General features: G+C 37.0%; 1 protein-coding gene across 2 annotated transcripts in view; it reads right to left on the bottom strand.

Annotated features, from left to right (window-relative positions):
* Window positions 1-16,727, bottom strand: part of LOC134792023 (uncharacterized) — a 99,210-nt gene extending 82,483 nt beyond the window's left edge. The window contains exons 1-2 of one of the 2 annotated variants that reach the window (XM_063763143.1): window positions 16,552-16,727; window positions 14,059-14,116 (exon numbers count right to left, since the gene is read on the bottom strand). In XM_063763143.1, the coding sequence (XP_063619213.1) occupies window positions 14,059-14,104 (46 nt within the window). In that variant the 5' untranslated portion in view covers window positions 14,105-14,116; window positions 16,552-16,727. The remainder of the gene's footprint in view (window positions 1-14,058; window positions 14,117-16,551) is intronic. The other variant, XM_063763144.1, reaches the window with a different exon arrangement.
* Between the last annotated feature and the right edge of the window lie 4,771 nt (window positions 16,728-21,498).

Here is a 21,498-nt window from a genome sequence, read left to right as displayed (position 1 = left end):
TTAAGGCCTTACGTTTTCTCTTTAAAAATAAATTAAGTATACTCTTAATTAATTCAACATAATATATCACTCTGTAAAACTGCAAATTATTGGCGGACTACAACATAACTGTAAAAGACCAAGCATTTCGAAAGCCTAAATATTTTATTTCATACTTATTCATTATCGTCAAAAATATTTAGTGCAAGTAAACATTACTCGTATACACCTCGTATACTAATAATACTGTCGCTGGATTGTCTTTATACAAGTATTCAAAATCCGACTCTATTCCTTAAAGACAAGATTCAATGTCGACTAGTACATGAAACGAGAACGAAAGTAGTTACAAACACCTTACTTTACTTTAGACTGCTTAGACACATACGGTCGTGTTGATAGAGTCAAATATGGATGTACTTTGGCCTTTTTAAACTAGTAAATATGGTTGTTAGGTGGATTGGGATAAGTTCGGCAACGAGGTAATTTTGAAAATATTCTTAAGTATGAGATCCTTACTAATCCTTATTAATATCTGTTTGTTTAATACTTCGTCTTCACGCTTAAACCACTGAACGAAATAAGATGGAATTTCAAATGGAGATAATTTGAGACCCGAGGAAGGACATAGGGTAGTTTTTATCAACCAAACATCATCATTCATCATCATCATCAATTTCATCATCCCATGCAGACTAAGTTGCGGGCTATATGCTAGTACTCCTCATATTTGGTCAAATTGCTTGTTTTAGAGTTGTCTGCTTAGAGTTGGTTGCTTCTATAAGGTACGTCACAACTTAGGCCATTGATTCTTTTTGGAAGTTGTTGACTCCGGTGCGGTTTAAGGTGGGTTTAAGGCTTGGGATAAGGATTTTGTAGACTCCAGTGCGGTTTAAGGCTTGGATAAATGGATACGATCGACTTATTAGTATTAATTACGCTTAGTAACTAAAAAGTATATTGTAACTAGCATCTGTCTGACCTGTCTGTGACTTTGTCTGCGTGTAAAGATGATGTGAAAAAAACTATTATATGTTCTTTCCCGAGACTTTAACTACCTATCTACTATTCTACATATGTACATTTATTTAAATCGGTAAATTTTTATCGGTTCAGCGGTTTAAGCTTGAAGAGGTGATAGATAGATCAGAGTTACTTTCACATTTATAAATATTAGTAGGTAGGTAGGGAGGGACTAGATTTTAGTTGATCGGTAGGGCTTAGCATTCGTACATTATTTGGGATTATTGAATTACTCCATTTTTGAATTCACCTCAACGCACCTATTTAGTGCTAAAAGTTATCAGTAACCAAACAATCCCGACACCCCAATCAGTAGGTCAGGTTAGCTTAACGGTGCTTAAATCCGGTTACATTTAATGTAATCCGTGGTTCACGTTTGACATGTGTGAATTGGTAATGTGATGTATGAATCATCCTCTGACACTGTTGAATTATAGCTGGAGGCTTATTCGACCGGCTTTCTTGACGGCTTGACTGACATGCCGAACATATGTTTGGCCAGTTGTGGAAATAAGTTATGATTATACCTACATTTACACAAGCTTAATTTTTGAGAATTTGTGTTGCCAAGTGGCAAGTTTTGTGGGTAAGAAAATACTTATTTGAAAATATCATGCGATTTTACAGACCTTGCGATATTTATTCTATACCATGTACCAAGTATAGTCGGCATCAAATATATCGGAGCGGCCAAGGTGCTCACAAATATCTTCACAAATCGTAAAATTATTTTACCTAACTTTTTATACCACGATGGTGAAATAAAATGAAAACGTAAACGGTTGCCGTTCTCTGTCCATAGGCTACGGCAGCATCAGATGCGTTACTGCGTGATCCTTCAAAAACCTATTAATGTGTGTAAGTAGGTACTAATACCAACTTATACAATGCCTTGAGAAAACCTTAGCGAAAGTTAATTCCACAACCATTGGCCGTAACGTATCGTTATCAGGATTCTTTATTCGAAAGTAAAACGAGACTAGTTTTCAAGTTTACGACTTCACTCACTATCGCGAGCTATTACGTGTAATTGGTTTAGTAGAGCCTTATCCGTAATGGACCCCATTAGGCTGTCACCGTTTCCTCCAATCGCTTAGTTTACAGGCCTGTGCGTAGTTTAAAAATCGCAACTTGGATTGATACTAGTGACTTTGTTAACCGTGGATTCTACAGCGTAGAACTCACGAACCCCCATGTCTCCGCCATTTATTAATATTTCCAAGACAAAAAAACTGTGGGTATAATTTACCAAAACTGCTCAAATAATTCACTACAATCTTTGAGAAATTCGAACTGTAAAGAATCTCCGTATGTTCATAACGGAGACGCTTTGCTCTCGTTACGTTAGTGTCAAATTAAATCAAGATTCAAGATGTTTTATTAGTGCCGAATAGGCTTCCTTTCCGTTTGGTATTACAGGACGAACCGTCTGTGTTTTCTTGTCAGTCGATTCTTCAGTTTTCTTGCAAGGTTTATTGCGAAAATAATGTATTTTGTATTGCGATACACTTTTTACGCGATTGCGCCGCGGGAAAATGTACGGGACTTTATTGTTTAACAAGAACGTGCATTGCATTGCAGTTATTACAACATTTACAACATTTTAGTTTGCTGTATGTTCTCTTTGCTTAGCGAGCTTAGGTAGACAAGTGCATAAAATGTAACGTCGAATCCTAAATATTTTGGGTTTCTCTTTCCTAATTCACCGATATCAAATTTTGCGTAGGTATTCGATTTCTATTAGGGATTTTCACATCCACGGCATAGAATCCTGTATACGACCTAAGGACTGGCCTATTTTGAGTGTTCTCCGTAGGCCCATATTATATTTAAACACTTGGTCGGTACGAGATTTTCGTCTCGAACATGGGATTACCGGTAAGTACCTATTACTATTTATCGCCTACAATAATTACAATTACATACGGTTTTTCATCCTAAAAGGCACGGGAATCTCGTGTCCTCTACCTAAATGGGTCTACACTGGTCTACACTTACTTTACACTCACTAGATTATCGCTTACTTAAGCGATGTGAACAACCCGACTTATCTTAGCGATCAATTGTCATTGTCTATTTCCAAGGTGGTATTGCAATATCCATTTAGTGAGCCAATCTGATAATTTGTGCGAGCTATCGAGACTATACTTGGTCAAGCAGATCTTGTCAGTAGAAAAAGGCGGCAAATTTGAAAAATGTAGGCGCGAAGGGATATAGTCATAGAAAATTTGAATTTCGCGCCTTTTTTTACTGACAAGATTTGCTTGACCATCTATATCTAGTAAACCCCAACCCAGTGGGTCTGTGACCCAAGAATCGATTTATAAATCGATTTAGACTAATCGCGATAGGAGAGGCTTGTAATATTGCACAGGCTCTACCTACGAATTGCTTTGGCAAAGTACCTTGTTATTGCATAAGAGATCCTGATATTATAATCTACGTACACTATGCAGGAGCTTTATGTAATATGTGAGTAGATTTGTGATCAATTAAAGACATTCTCAAAGTATCCAAAATGAGGAGTATCGGAATACGACAAAGGAGGTCTGCAGTAGGACATGCATAGTATTGCATAGTTTGCTGGGGATGGTGATATCTTGATGACGTTTCTGGAGACTTAGTCATCTTTGTATTTATAGGTGCTTTTATTATTTATTGCCTTGATAGGTAACTCTCGATGTATGTTCAATGATAACGTTAATGAAGTGATCAACAAAATAAATACACTATATCAAAAGCAGTGAAAACGGATGACTTTATGGAAATTTTAAATAAAGTGACCCATTTAAGATAAACAATAGGTACCCAGATCATCCGTACGTACCTTTTGATCTTCTGAAGTATAAAAAGTTGTAAACCTGTTTTTGGTTTTCCTTTCTTTTTAGGACGGTTTCAATATATCCCACTTATGACACCCGAACCACAAGACGATTTGATAAACTCTATAATTATGAAAATCGGCTAAGTATAAAGTCGGCACATGCTAAGTTTTCATGCCAAGTATTACGTGGATTTATGGAACTTACTTATAGGGATATGTATGCTTACTGCAAAGTTAGCGTGGCCAAAGTCTAGTAATTAGTTTAAATTAATTACAGTAATAACCTCCACCCACTCCTCCTTCCTTCGTTGTATTTGGCTAAGATAGACCCCACATTAGCGTCTTCCTAGCGTCGGCGTCTAGTCAACTCTGTGGCTGCTGATCGACGCAACTGCGCAGCGACGCTATTTTCCATAGCGCTGAGGCTGACTTGCGTTGAGGTTGAGATGGCCCTTAAATGGGCATTTCTCGCTATAAAAAAGATAAATGTAATCCAGATTGCCAGAGCCATTGTTCGACGGCGACGCGCGCGCCACCTGCCGGAAGACGGCCGTTTCCGCGTGCAGGCGAACCTGATTCAGGAGAGGATTTCTCACTACCAAGGGGCTATTCATAAATTACGTCATTTCAAATTAGGGGGGGGGGGGGTCTGGAGATCGGATGACGGTAGCATGAAGTAGGAGGAAATGGGGTAATTTGAAGCATGATTTTTGGATGATTATAGGGGGGGGGGGGGGGGGTCAAAAAACGTCAAAAATCGATGACGTAATTTATGGACCCAAGGACATATTAAAGACTACATTGTAATCAAATATTTGGCTTTCGATTATAGAAAATAATACGCAATATTGTCTGTATTTGCTACAAGCCTAAACTGCGTCAGGAGTCATTAAGTCACTTATAGAAAAAAATACACTGTTTGATTCGAAACCTCAAGCGTGCAATGATGGTGATAATAAGGAGTCCTGTCCTTTAGCCCTGGGGGTGCATCTGTACATTTGGGCTCTACCAGTAATAAGCAAGTAAAGTTTAAGTAAAGTTTAACAACAAGAACCTACCTAAAATCTTTGAGAAACTGTAACTATAGTATAACTTGACTACGGATTAGGTATGTTTTGAAACTTCTGCTTATTGTCATGTGAGCTTAGCTTTTTTGTGAGCAGATTTTAATGTTAATTGCTTAGCAATGCTGCGCTGGAACACACGAAACAAGTAATTGCTCAAATAGTTTATTTTCTGGATTTCCCATAATGGAAAGAAAAAGTACCTACTCTGCCACTGCCATTAACTAAAAACGTCTCTACCATTCTTTGATTGCCGGAAAATCGTATAACGACCAGCACCGCTAGATAATTGTCGTACGGCCTCAGGCCTCTCTATCGCTAGAATATGCAAGTGCGATAGAGACAGATAACGAAATTTCATATTTCGATGCTCGCGGTAGAGCCTCAGATGGGATTCTCTCAAAATTGGTTGTGTTAAAAAAGTTAACGATCCCACGAAATCTTACTAATCGCTTTGAAGAATGTTATCTCAAATTTAATTTCTTTGTAACGAGGCAGAACGAATGTCAATTTGTACGCGCAAAAGTTCTCCGTTTTCCACTGCATTCATTATATTCATTATATAAAGCTCGCTAAGGCAAGTTAAGCTTTCTAGTTAAGTTTTAAATCAATAGCATTATTATCAGGCAGAATATGAATGTAGTTATGACATAGGTAGCAAGAAACGAGAGGAATTATAAAAAAATACAAAGTTTTCAACAAAAATACTAAAGGAAACAATGGAAAGTAAATTTACAAATGTGCAAATTGCGAAAGTTTTTATACTTAGTTATATTTTCTTTGTTAAGGAAAACATGTTTCCAAACATTTTTCCAAAAAAGTTGAAAAGTTTTCAGAAATGACAAAATAAAGAAAGGTGTTAATATTTAACGAAAAAAAAGTAGGTACCTAAGGTATTCATTTTGTGAACAGGAAATTTCTTGAAACAAATGGAACGAAAGTTCCTCGTAGAAAATTGAAAAGTTTTCGAGATATTTCCTTTAGAAATTTTCAAATTTTTTGTAGTATTTCGTCGACTTATTAGTACTCAATCAAATCTATAGTAATTTTTATAAAAAGAAACAAACGGAAAATTCGAAGTATTGTTTAAATAAATATTTACCGCCACAAGTCAACTAAGCAACATGATAAATGACATTAATTTTTCCATCCCGGTAAACGAGTTCCACCAATTGTCAAGGCTAACTAATGTTAATTTAATTCTTGCTTCGCCATTGAGCGTAAACAAAACATTCGACTATCGGTAAATGTTAAATATACAGCCTCTTAGGTACAGTCGCCATCAGATATATCGGAGCGGCCAAGGTGTTCATAATATCAGAACACGCGCCCTAACGTCTTGACAATAGAGGCGTGTTCAGATATTTGTGAGCGCCTTGGCCGTTCTGATATATCTGATGGCGACTGTACATGCCAAGTTATGCTTGAAGAGCCAAGTTTTAATGGAACTTAAGAGAAAAGTTAACGACCGGTTCGCCAGACAAACGTTGTCCCCATTTTCCTCTATGGATATTGCAAATAATGGAAAATACTTTTACACAAATTGATGTAGGTAATATTAACCATAGCTTTGCCTTTTAGTTTGACTTTTTACTTTTTTTTTAATTACTGAGTTAGGAGCGCCATGAAATGCGAAAATTAACCATATTTTTGGAAGCCCCTTACTTAATAATTTAAAAATCTAAAAAGTCAATAAGGTATATTTAGTTGTAGTTAATATATTGTGTAAAAATATTGTATAGTTTTAATGTTAATGAAGGGAGGAAAATAAGGACTACCTACGTTTGTATGGAGAAGCGTCCACTTTCCTCTTAATGTATGTTATTATTTACAGAGATAATATTGAGATACCAGAAATAGGAGGTAAATTTACTCGCCTTAAGTGGGTCAGACGAGTGGGTGCGCCCGTGTGAGGGAGAAAGCCATTATTCTGTTTTTTCGATAAGCATTTAGTAACGTTTCACTTTAAGCTAAGTGTTGGATTTATTTTTAACGTTAATCCACAGACCTCTTAGAGGATATATCCAACGGAGACGCCATGTCTAAAATTTTCGGTACAAAATAGTCTGCCGTTTTTTGCGGGGGAGGGGCACATCAAATGTATAGGTACGTCATGTCAGATAAACGTCAGTCCATACATATGGTTGACATGTGGTTGACCATTGGCCGCCTATTTTCGACAGAGGGGAACGCCTGTTAATGGCGGCTCCATTGTTAATTACTCCGAGACTGACCTAGAGCTCCCGTTTGGCCCCAGACTACCAATGAGTAAAATTCGCAAGTAGGTGCTAATTAATATGTATAAGTAATACCGTAAACCGGGGTTACTTTGATTTGCGGGTCGACTTTGATAACGACTTCCCTCCGCTACTAAAGTGCTTGTTTTGACGAGTTGGAAAATAACTTCGCAGTATTTTTTTCTTTATTGGCAACACTGATAGTTGCTTCATCGCCCAGTAACCGGATGTGAGTGTAATATTATTATTTCGTCTTGAAAAAAGATATTAATGGCGGATACGCATTTCTTTCTGGTTTTATTGGTTGAAAAACTTTAACTGTATTTGTGTCAATAATTAAATACATGTAATTTTATAGTGTCTTAGGTTAATCAGTGTTTATTCGTGAGTTTATAAAAAAATACCTGAATTCGACAACCTACACATGTGCACATAGCCGGGGAATCCATGAGTCGGGGTGTCTTTGATCACTTATACGTGGTGAAATTGATCAAAATATTAAAGTAACACCATGAATTGTTTTGGCAACCTACGATTTTTTTATGTATCTTTTTCAATAATAAATATGTATCGTCTGAGTCAGTGGAAGAGGTAGAGGTTGTAGAATTATAAATTTGTATGTAAATGTTGATCTCCGGAACTGCTCATCTGATTTTAAACATTCTTTTACCCGTTTCTATTGTATGGTATTAACTTTCTGGGTGGAAATTGGCTATATTTAATACTGCGTCTTTGCTTTAGGTGTTTTATTATACGTGCGTAAGGCCACCAGCCCACCAGGGTATTAATTAATTCTACTATTAATAAATATGCATTGTTTTTTTTATAGAAACAATGCCAGAGATTACAAAAAAATATCGGGTAACGAGACTACAAAAAATACCAAGAAGAACAACTCAATGAGCACGCCACACCTAGTGGCGGGCTCAAGATCTATTCGTGCCGCGTCGAAAGCATACAATTTTTTTTATAGAACATACAATAAGTATAAAGGCAACATATCAAAAACCCGAGTGCACATACCAAATTTACTGAAACCTTAAAGCTTGCAATTCAAAAATCAGTTGCTAAGTGAGATAATAAGTTAAAATCCTACGTTATTTATAGTAGATAATGTAATAAGCGCTTCAAGTTATTAATTTGTATCATTTGGTATGTTATCAAAGTAACCCCACACCTTAAAAATATAAATAACTTAAAAAATACTTAACCGATTTTTATTTTTTTATTTTTTACGGGCTTTTTAGCGGGTCTACTTTAGATTGTCAGCAAAAAAATTAGTGGTTTCAAAGTAACCCCATTCTCAATATAACTTTGATCGCGTTGTTTTTATTTATTTATGAAAAAAATATAAGTCCTCATTTTTTTTTATTTGGCAGGCGGAAAGAAGAGAAAAAACCGATTATTATATTTTTATTTCATATTTTTACGTATATTAGGATCGTCAAAAAATGGTGCCAAACTCTAAAACTGATCAAAGTAACCCCGGTTTACGGTACCTAAGCACCACTTGCACCATCCCACTAACCCGGGGTTAACCGGTTAAACCGTTGACCTAGTGTCAAATTGTACTGGTAATCATGGTAACTCCAGGTTTGACCGGTTAACCTCGGGTTAAAATGACGCTTGCACTGCGTGTGATTGTGATTGGAGTAGTTGCGGACTTTTCTTGGTCTAAAGGGGCCCACAGATTACCAGTTCGCCGGTCGATATCAGCCTGTCAGTTGTTCGGAGCTGTCAAATTTTGCGTTTAACTGACAGGCTGATATCATCCGGCGAACTGGTAGTCAGTGGGTCTTTTAAGGTCTAACTCTATACATATAATAAGAGTTGTAGGTCGCCCGTACTGGAAGCGAGGATCCACAACTTTAAAAAATAGTCAATAAAACCCCCGGGTTAGTGGGTTGGTGCAAGTGGCCCTAAGTATTGTAAAGAGTGGTAGTGGTAGGTTATACGTACCGGTTATAAGACTTATAAGTAATTATTTGATGCAATGAGTCATCCATATTTTTTCCGGGTAGATATTTACTTGTAGGTAGGTACGTAGTTTGGGGAAATATGGGTTTTATTTTGTAACCGAATGCGTTTTGAAAGTACGTTGGTATACCCTTGACACATTAACTACTAAGAACGATTAATTGTAGAATGTACCTAATAAATTGCGGGTTTATTTTCCGATTGCCGGTGATATCATCGTAAAAGAACTAAAGATCAAGACGTGATTAATGAATAATGAAACACGCATACATACGTACTCACAAAAAATTACATACAGGTATATGAGGGTAAAGTTATAATTTTAACCGAAAGATCGTCTGTTGCCCATGCCCAGCCAAGCGGATAACTATAATATCTATTAGGTACCTATAGGGTCTGTACCTACGTAAACGGCGAAAGTCGTAAGACTAATTAGCTTTATGTTAGTAGATAGTATGACTCACGACAGTTTAAATTTGATTAAATTCGTGGTTGTTCTTTAAATACATAGAAATCTTAAATTCATTGCCAACATAACTTAATATCATTAGTTCATCAACCTTCACGGTTCACGTCACGCTATTCCAAAACATCTCAAAATTTACTATAGGACCATTAAAATACTACTATGTTTTATAATTGTGCTCTAATCTCTATTATACTCGCTCAAAAGGCTATTAAAGCTATTACGGCCGGGTATTTCCATAATGGTTTATTCCAAACATGCTAATAAATATCTGATCTCGGACAAAACGGACAAGCGTGAATAATTTCTGTCTGTCGTAGTAGAGTAGAATATAATGGCGTGACTCAGCCATGCTGTGAATGAGGCTTACTTCACTTGTTTGCGTCACCAAGTGTATGTAAGTTTGACTTTGACTATTATATTTAGTAGGTAGATATAGTGTTCATATATTGTACAGTTATGGTGTGATTCATTAGATATTGTAGCACATCTCGTGCAAATCGGCGGTACGGCGGTACTAGATTCAGCTCCCTCTAATAATAGGCCCCTTTAATCATATTTTGAGGCTGCAAGCGAAAATATAAAATATACCACAACCTAGAGTCGGACCACGCTAAGTTTTCATACCAAGTCTTGTGTCAAGTAGTTTTTTGCTATACATACTGCCAAGTTTAATTCAATTCAATTCAAATAATAATTTATTTCGGAAACATAAGTGTCCATAGTTGTTATTAACAAAAAAATAACTTAGAGCTAGCGTTAGTACAATTAATACATACATATACTTATCACAGAAAAAAAAACAATCATACATAACCTAGTGAGAAATGCAAACGGTTCCAGTGCTCCTGGAAGCGCCCCTGCCATCGATCTGCAATGGTGTTTAGTATGCTCTGCAATGGTGTTTAAGCAAAGTTAAAGTGGCCAGAGTCTACTATATGTATTATTATATCATGTGATAGATCTATGTTTGTGTAAGTATAAGTAGGTACTTATGTACTAATATGCTGTACTTTCCAGCGGTACTTCGCGTGTTATAAATCCGTACGTGCACGCTCATACATTCGTGTTTTATTAACACGCGCTATGTTACCCCATGGGGTTAGAGCAGCAACTACAGGCTTTAAAATATTAATGTGACGTTTACGAGCGCGCATAACATGAAGTCATGAAATATATTTATGTACAACTAAATATCATATCATAAATATATAGTCAACTATTTTGGGCACCCGCTCCAATGCTATGATATATTATAAAATAGGTATGTATAGTCAAGTGTAAAAATATGGGTGCACTCATCATACTCAAAAATATGTCCCATAGCTCTTATGCCATATCAGCGAATTAAGAACTATGGGACATATTTTTGGGTAAGTTGTATACGCCCATATTTTTACACTTGACCGTAAGTACATAAATAGTTCAGCGTTAGTACATCAAGTGGCCCAAAAATACGTTTCTACAAAATGTTATTAAAAATTATAACTAAGTACAATCATTTCACTTTTCCCATTAAAAATATTTTCCTTTGGCTTTGATACATAATCATTTGATCATTGTAGTTCGAATCCAGAGTAAATGAAATCAATCTTGATTATTGTTACACTAGACATAAATAAAATTGAAAACAAAACTTAAGAAAGTCTACAATTTATATGTTAAAGCAATAAAACGTAAAATGTACGTACCTGAACTTTATTACCTACACAACACATTGATCCCGCTCGTACGTTCTGTAATTTATGTCTAATACAATGTAACTTTACCTACAAACAGCAACACTGTCATTGACCATCGGTGGATCTTATGTACTTTAAATAAGGATCAAGATCAGTTAACAGCGTGGAAGATGGTACATGCTAGTAAATAAACATAGTTGACTGAGGTGTGACCTCTGGCGAGATCACGCGTCGTAAGGGACAATTTTATATAACTGTTATTAAAACATTTTACACGACTTTCCACCCTATGTCTCATAGTAATAAAGATTGACTTTTAACAGTTCGTGAAAAGAGTAATTGAGCGCCAGGTGTGATCTAAGTTCGATGTCAGATGTCTCCAAACAATTTTTAACCTCAAAACTCAAAATTTCGCAAAATTGTACTGATGTGACATCTGTCGTCACCGTAGGTACGCAATCTATTTGATAATTACTACTTATACTGGTCCAGAAGCAATGCATTTTGTAAGCGACGTTAATCAGGACGTCGACGAAAGCAACCAGCTTTAAAAGAGGGACATACATGGCTGTCGTGCCTCGGACATTTGTCGTTGCCCAGGGGAAACGTGATCCGTCCATGATCGTTTCCGTAAAAGGGCATTGTCTGAGGGTGAGGGCTAATAAACAACTCGTGCTTTAAATATAAGCGCACATTTACATCGCCTACAAATACAATTTACTTATAGAAGAAAATATGTAGGTACTACAACATTTTCCGAAAGCATAGTCCTTTACAAGTATAGAGTAGACCTAAATAATTGTGATGAAAATATAATTATTCTTGGCATTGGTCATCGCCATGGCACAAGATTCGCGATAATTTCTCCCTAGCAGTACACGGGTTAGTAAAATTAAAGGGGTCCAACACATACGCACAAAAACAGAAGCTGTTTTTCTCAAAAGTTAACCATAAATTGGCAAGCAAAATAGAATATTTCTAGGTCCGTGGGTGACTTTAAAAAAAGGGTCCTAATTAATCACATGAAATTTTGGGCTGTATCAAAATTGTTCATCATTTGTTTTGCAATATCGTGCCTTAGCTCGGAGTAATTAACAATGGAGCCGCCATTAACAGGCGTTCCCCTCTGTCGAAAATAGGCGGCCAATGGTCAACCACATGTCAACCATATGTATGGACTGACGTTTATCTGACATGACGTACCTATACATTTGATGTGCCCCCCCCCGCAAAAAACGGCAGACTATTTTGTACCGAAAATTTTAGACATGGCGTCTCCGTTGGTTATATCCTATAAGTGGCTTAGGTTAGAACCTTTTGTATATGAACTATACAGGGTGGCTAAAAAATTACTGCATTCCCGTTACCAGGGAGGTTTTGGGATTATACTGAGCAACTTTTACTATGGGACGTACCTACCAACCAACCCCGTCCATTTTCTATGGAAGGGTGGTAAAAAATTTTTTCGCGATTTCGGGGTTGGTCCCATAGTAAAAGTTGTTCAGTATAATCCCAAAACCTCCCTGGCAACAGGAATGTAGTTATTTTTTAGCCATCGTGTACATATATGTAACTTATTGGTAGCGGCTTGCCCAATATGACAGTGGGGGGCACAGTCTACTGTGACCGATCGAACAGGAAACGGCTGCTGTATGAATCACGCCCACGTTCTCAGAAGATACCGATAATCGAGTCATTAGAGTTGCAGAGTCACTTTACCAGATCAAAGTGACGTAACGACGTCTCTCTCGTGTTCTCTAACGTGTATTAACAGCCGTAATATACACTGGAAAATCATTTTGAATTTGGAATTTATTGCACGAGGATAAGATAATAAATTGAATGAGTGTTTTCAATAGGTGGCCGGGTTATATTCATGATAGTAGTGTTTAAAGCAAAAAACAGCGTAAGTAAAAGACGAGCTTTGGCATTTTTTCGGTGAAGACTCCTGTAGTCTCTTTCTCGTAAACTTTATTCAAAAACTTCAAATTTTTGTATGGGTATATAAATTTTCCATTTGTAAAATGAAAGTTTATTGTTTTCTGTAAAAATTCTGAGTTAATAACTTTTCACAGCTTGCACATCTGTAACTAAGTCATAAAACAAAAACGCGACGAAAATTAGGCAGTTTGCTAAATGCAAATGGATGTTAATATGCACAACCGCATGTGCAAGTGCGCTCTGATGATGTCTACGTTGGATTGGTATTATATTGGTTAAGAAATTTTGTTTCTGAATGTAGACAGGGCAAAGACCGCGGATAATTTGTTCTAATGTTCTGTTCAGTGATAAGATTACTACAAGGTTTACATTTTCTTTTAAGTCGATGCATAGGAATGTATGAATAAAATTATAATTTTAAAATAGTGATAATCTGAGTGTAATTTAGATAGGGCGAATTAGAGAGTATTTATCACCATTACATATTACTTAATACTTAGCATTGTATATACCTATAGTCACGCTCTGTGATTGTTATGCCATTTAGGGTTCTAACTAGGTACCAAGTATACACTTCTTCTACTCTTATTGGTCAAACTAATTAGACGAGCACATATAGCATAAAAGTTATAGAAAATGTAAGAAGGTAAGTAAGAATGTATACACGTAAAACCTCGAATAAACGCTCTCTATTTTCTCTAGGTATTTAAAATGAAACAAAGTTGTAATCCTATTGTCCCAAAATTTATAGACTTGTCCGATTACTGGTTTAGATAACCATAAAAGTTTGACAGCAAGCATACGTAGGTACCTTATGTTATGATAAATGATCGGTAGCATTTATAGAAACAGAACAAAAACTTACCGAATGCAGCTGCCGCGATTAAACAAAGAAACTGGTACCGCGCCATCTCATCAGGATACTAAAAACAAATGAAAATACATTATGTAGGTAGGTACAGGTACTAGCATTTATGGGTTCTACAGACATCACCGATAATTGCATACAATTTTCGATACATTGAGGACTGCAGATTTCCAAAAAGTTAAAAAAGTTCTCGAAAAAATTCCGGAAAAAATCACAGCAAGTAAAGGAAACTTTAATTTCGGTAACGAAAAATGACAAAAATATGTAAAGTTTCTGTAATGTTTCCATCTCAATGTGGAATCTTTTCGACGGTACGACGACAGTATTAACTATTGATGACTAATGAGGTGCAACAATCCATAACACATTCGGTGCGGCAGCGCAAAACCCAAACTTACTGCCAGTGCGTTACGAGTCATATACTTCCCGTATTGAGAAAGCCAGATTTGCGGCACGACCTACATTTTCCCGTACCATGTCCTGACTTTAAAGGGCCCTACAGACCTGGAATGTAATCGATTTGGACTAAAAGTCATTCAGATCAATAGACTATATCCTTGTGTATATACAGCTGCCGTCGCCCGCGGATCTGTATAAAATTCCAAAAGATATAGGCATTTTGCAAAACCCCTAATTTTACGGGAATATACTTCCCTTGCCGCACAGGCCGTATATAACGCTAGTGATGGGATACTAAAGAATCGATAACGACTTTTATAATCGACAAAATATTTACTATCATCGTCGTGTCTGTACGTAATCAAAACAAATATTATTCATCCTCATATAATTATAAACAGGGGTCGGTCTTTTAGAGTAGGTAATTTTCAATATCTATAGATGTCATAGTCTTGAATTGTCGCATTAATAAAATGTCGTATCGACGCGGAAACGTGAACAATGCGCAGCACTATGACCAATCTGAGCGCTGCGTACCCTCCTTTCGGTGCGGTACGGGGTGATGGAGTACGGACAAATAGTACCCGTGCCGCGCTAAAGAAAAAAAAATACCTTTCAGTGCGTTACGCAAAAATACTTCCCGTACATTTTTTCTTTTGAAATAGAATATACTTGAAGTAAGTATATCGGGAGTATAGTCATCTTTTTTTTACTCACACGGGAACATAGAAAAACCACCGCCGCACCGGGGGTAAGACAAGCGCAGATAGCTGCCGCACCGGCGGGAAGTCAAATACTGCCAAATGCTTCCCGTAACGCAGCGAATGTGATAAAATGTCACTAAATGTAACGAAAATTGCATGCGATATCGGTGAGGTAGGTACCTGCAGAAATCTTGACACAAACATTAATTCGACATTCCAGAATTTTAAAACATCACTCAAGATAATTTGCCTTTGTACATTTAATGTCCGTAAAAACTTTTGAATTTAAATAAACTGCAGGAGTAAAATTTGCCTTTTTCTTGAATTGCAGATGTTATTGCTTTAAGATAACTTTAAAGATAGGTACCTACCTAAATAAAACCTAGAAATGGACTCTTATTGTTTTTTTCTGGACTCTACAAATGGTAATAATACAAATTTGGTACACGTGTTATTAGGGGATGTAGTTATCGAATATCTAATCATTAACTGCATTAAGTCATTGTCCGATAATTTTAATTCGTATTAGTCAGATATTGACCTGTAATAAATTGTAAGTCTCTCACCTGTCAATTAAAATATCGATTAAGTAATGGCTCATTAACTTTTAATTGAGTTAATTTTTATTGATAAATAATAGAGATCATTTGTGATAATACTCATAATATGAGTTAGATCTATGACTAAACTAAGGGTTGTTTTGTTCCGATGGCGTAGGTAGAGCAAGATTTATTTATCTTAACTTTTGGTAAGGTGGAAAGCTCGGTTGGTTGAACCGATAAGTTGAGATGCACAAGAGCAAAAAACATTGTTCTCGACAAGAATGCAACAAGATAACTAAAAATTTGGCAGGATCCTCATCATACGAAGACAAGTGGTTAATAACGAATTGTTTCGCTTTTGTTATTTATATTTATCACATATTTATATTTATATTCAGAAATGTCGTTTTTAGGGTTCCGTATCCAAAGGGTAAAAATGGGACCCTATTACTAAGACCCCGCTGTCCGTCTGTCTGTCCGTCTGTCAGTCACCAGGCTGCATCTCATGAACCGCGAATTTTCACAGATGATTTCTGTTGCAGTTCCGCTATAACAACAAATACTAAAAACAGAATAAGATACATAGAAGAATAAGAAATATAGAAGTGGTGCTTCCATACAACAAACGTGATTTGGACCGCGAAAATTGCAAACCAAAACTAAGTATGCCCCGCAAAAAAGTTCTTCACTTGTGACTTAAGTGCTCAAAGAGTTTATTGACTTCGCTTAACAAATGTTTTACAACTTTTACACGCTAAAATAAAATAAAACCGGTCGATGCGCCTGCAAACTTCACATTCGCAAATTGTTTATAAAAGTCGTTCTAGAAAAATTTTTGTACTAACCGGTATCACTTTCGCGAAGAACCTGTTTGGAGGCGTTGATCTAAAAATACCTGGGAGATGGGAGCCGTCACTGATCAAGTTAATTCAACGCGCACTGTATTTTGTTTTAGAGCGCGATGCGATTGCACGATACGTGCGCGCGCGGCTACGGCGGGTCATACTCTGCGCAAGACCTAACTTCGAGCTCCTAAAGTCAGTTCTCCGATCATACGGACCATTATAAGCTGCCTTCCGATCACGCTTGCTTTCTGCAAATGTAAAGACCTAGTAATACTAGTCGGAGAAATAGTTGTGAATAAGTTTGTGGCAACCATGGTCTAGCGTGAGCGCAGTGCCGCTGACCTCCGATCGATCCAGGAAATGTATGGATGCGGTAACAGCTTCGATAAATTTTGTTTTACTGCAGTTTTATGCATGCTGGCATTGAGATGCAACTTTTGTTCGTTGGCATGTCGAATTATTGCACATCAAATTTGAAAACAGCTGTTGGTTTTCACATTATTAATGGTGTTCCTTATTGCGAAGAAAATACTTGCATTCAAGGGTTGACTGATACTCTCGGACAAGGTATTTCTACGTATGCTGAAAATATTTTACGGGTAAATACTTACTTTACTATTTGGGGTAAATCGAAGACATGCGCTAATTTACGTAGCTTAATAATAATAAACCTACCTTCACAAATACTTGTGAATGGATGAATGAAGAATGAACTCCACAATTTATACACCTATTTGGGCGTTTTCAGAAATAAATATTGAAAACCTGATTCTTTCACATCTGGACGTTCTTGGGCTCATTCTACTCAGAATCGACAGCATTCTCCATCCCACCATTAAAAAAAGATGTCCCAAAATGTCCATTCCATTACGTCACGTTTTAGTATGAAATTTTTTTTCACTTGTATGTGCGTGACGTAGTGGAATGTACAATTTTCATACAAATTTTAGGGACATTTTATTTTATCATCAGAATTGAATATGCTAGTGATTCTGAGTTGAAAGAACCCAAAAACACCGGGATCTATGAGAATCGGGTTTTCGATATTTATTTCTGAAAACGCCCATTTATTTTAATTTATAATTATCTGTTATTTTCAGTTCAGTGAAAGCAACTTGGAAAAAATACTTGGACCCTAATGATAATTTCTACTGCTCTATGTAGTTAATGTAAACACAGGCTATAGACGTATCCAAAGCAAGACTTCCCACATCCTAGAATTTGCGAAGCTAGAGCCAATATAGATATTCCCTGCCCCCTGACCCGTTGCCGCGGGTGCTTGGGAACCTACCTTCCTGCTGCCATTTCTGAGGACCCACGTACGAGCACTTAACTTTTGCAAAACATACACCTACCAAGGTACCTACAGTACGGTAAGGTCAACGTCACTTTTAACTCTGCGTTTGTACAGTCACCTGCAATCATATTTTAGCGGCCTTCGAAGAGTAACATATTATTGCAGGCGACTGTATCATAGTTTTAACAGATTGATTAACGTCAATTCAGCGAACGCTTTAACGGTGACAGACGGTTTGGAGCAACCGACCCTTACAGAAGGTCGGTAGAGCAAGGAGTGAAGCTTTTCCCTTCTGTGTCTGAGCTACATACGTATAGAAATACGAGGACGCACTGGATCTAGCCAAGGTTAAAATTTAGAAAATGTATAGCAATGATAACATGAATTTGGTTCGCGTCTGTCATCCGCATACATATTTACTTTTCGATTGGCGTTAGATATGCAATGCTAAATGCTTAGGATGGAGGCATCCTAGTCTAAAAGCATTGAGGGAGAGGGAGGCCTCTCACACTCAGTTTTTATCCATCTTATGTTATCAGCCGGGTCTACACAGAGCGAGCATACGCGCGACTCGCGAGGCGATTTCTCAGGAGGCAGTGCCTCGCGCGCGTTTCCTCGGCTGAGGCACGTCTAAACTACACTGGCCGTTTCGCGTGCGCGAGGAAATTGCCTTGCGTGTATGCTCGCTCTGTGTGGACCCGGCTATCATCGATCGTTTCCTGCAATTTTCCTGACGACGTGGCACCCCATGTGGCACCCTAAGTTATCCCTTGCTTTTCTCGTAGGCTCCAAGTTGGGGTTTGTGGTGGTGGTGGTTCCTCTACGTACCTCGGAATTAGTGAGAATATTTTCTTTGACGCTTGCTTGATGCGTAATTGCGTATGACGTCGAAGTACAACTATTTTTTTTGTTTAAGTACTGTAGAAACGTATAAGTTTATAATTATATAAGTAACGACACCTGTCATATAGAATGTTCTATATGTATTTATTTTATAATATATTATCTATGGATTTTATTTAATTTTAGATTTTTTTAAATCTCTATGGATAAAAAAATCAGAATGCCAAAGTAGTATTGTCAAAAATAACTAAAATAAGTAAAATGTAACAAAAAATATTAAAAAACAAGCGTTTTTTTTAATACATAAAAATAAATAATGTGTGCTTTGCCCGACAACTTTTGCTATGGCTGCTATCCTAATGTAACAGTCAGTCCTATTACGGTAAAGATAGAAAAGAAGCCTAAATACCCTCCATATAAAAGGCCGACTTATAAACCGATTACCTTTGAACATCTTTTTCCTCCTGGTTCGCAAGGCCAAAGTGCAGGCAGGACAGCGACACCGTGTGAAAGATGCGCTAAACTACTTCGCGAGAAAGAAATTCAATTAATAAGGAAAGATCAAGAACTGTTCCAACTCCAGAGGCACCTACGAAAACATGGAGGGCGGAAACACGATTACGGATCCGTCCGACAGGTCGAATTTCAGCTCAGAAAGAGGGAACATGAACTAGCAATACTAAATATGGAGATGGCAAAACATGATACAACTAAGATACCCCCTGCAGAAAGCTTTAATTGTCCATCGTGCTCCAAATATCTCCGTCGTAAAGAGGATCAATTAAAAAAGATAGAACAAGAAGTGGTCAAGCAAATGGCTAGTCCGTACATAAAAGTAAGCCCGAACCCCTGCACTTGCTGCTCAGACGCCGCTATACCACAGGTTAATGAAAAGAGCAGAAAAAAGAACAAAAAAAACTGTTTCAAAGAACTTAATAAGAAAGAAAAGAAACTGTTAAAGAAAGAGAGAGAAATCGATAAGAAAATTTATGAGTTCAGAAAACGGAATCTTAAAGAAGCGAAGGAGGATATGAAAAAAACACCAGATTCGTTTATAAAAGAAGTGTATTTGAATTGCAAGTGTGCGTGTAAAAGGGCTATTGTGGACAAGAGGTTTGTAGATCCTTGTGCTTTTAATGCTGCTGCTAATGCTTTTACCTGCACCATGCCATTCCCGACGTGGAATGGCAGCATGCGCATGGGTCCCAACATGCACGCCTGCACGACTAAATGTTGCGTTATGAACTTACTTGAGAGTGTGGCTAAATGCTACGCCTGTCCCATAACCTGTACAAAGAAGAAGAAACCACCGGGGAGATGTTGTATCCCCATGAGATTGGTGAGATGGTATGTGTTCAGGAACAAGAAACTTATGAAACGAAGGTGTTTTTAGAGTAACTTTAAAAGGAGCAAAACTTTTTGTACCGATTGTAAAAAAGTATACTTTATTTGTGAACTAGTAATGTGTATTGAAATTAAAAACAGTTTCTATAGATAAAGTGTACCTACCTACTGACGCCAGCCTACAAAACATAGACTTTTTAGTGGTTAATATATATTTTTGAAATGGTCTTTTCACTAGTACCTTTCATTTGATACTCATATTGCTATGGTAAGAGTAACCCCTTTTTAGGGTTTCGTAGTCACCTAGAAACCCTTATAGTTTCGCCAGGTCTGTCTGTCTGTCTGTCTGTCTGTCTGTCTATCCGAAGCTTTGCTCCGTGATCGTTAGTGCTAGAAAGCTGCAATTTGGCATGGATACATAAATCAAACATTGCAACAGAACGGTAATATAAAAAGTACAAAAAAAACGTTTTTAATGTGTAATAGTTTTTTTTTAGTTTTCTTTTGCTTTGTCCCGATAGTGTGGGGTCTTTCAAAATGAATAAGGGTCTCCTAAAACCATTTTTTGACTTAGTTAATATTTTCGGAAATATGCGCTCCGAAAGAAAAAAAATATGTGTCCCTCCCCCTCTAACTTTTGAACAACGGGTCCAAAAAATATAAAAAAAAATTGTGAAACAAGAGCTTAATAAATACTTTCAATGAAAACTATAGCAAACATGATCGGTCTAGTCGTTTGTGAGTTATTGCAAAAAATCTTCTTTTCTTAGTAAAAAGACGTAATGTACAAAGCGCTGCAAAGGTACTCCCTTATGATACTTACTAATAGCCCCCGTTTGGCCTATTTTGACAGAATGGTAACTACGAAACCCTACACTGAGCATGGAATGACATGCTCTTGGCCGATTTTTTCCATTTGCGGTCGTCATTTTCAAAATGTATATAAGTTATATAAACATAGGTACATACTGCCACTATTCTGATGAATTCAACGACACCTCATATGTCAATAAGTTTTTGGCAAAAATTTCATTTTTGGTACAAGCTTTTATCGCTGACTGTACTTTTCACAACTAATACTCATCGAGACAATTCTAAAAACCCCTAACACAAGTAGGTTGCGTTGTTTCATCACAGAGTTCCTATGGGCACCTCCTGTCTCCATCATCAAATCAGTTCGACAGTACCATATTATTGTATTGTCATCAGAACTACATACAGCTGCCAATTTTCATGACGCTACGATCCTTGGAAGATGGTTAAATTAGTTACCTTAGATTCCATTACATAGTTACATACAGGTTGAGAGTTCCTATGGCCACCTCCTGTCTCCATCATCAGATCAGTTCGAGAGTACCATATTATTGTATTGTCATCAGAACTACATACAGCTGCCAATTTTCATGACGCTACGATCCTTGGAAGATGGTTAAATTAGTTACCTTAGATTCCATTATATAGTT

Source organism: Cydia splendana, chromosome 7 (genome assembly GCF_910591565.1).
Source record: "Cydia splendana chromosome 7, ilCydSple1.2, whole genome shotgun sequence".
Classification (NCBI taxonomy): Eukaryota; Metazoa; Arthropoda; class Insecta; order Lepidoptera; family Tortricidae; genus Cydia; species Cydia splendana.
Note: the sequence above shows the minus strand (reverse complement) of the source record. Positions and strands in the feature narration are given on the sequence as shown.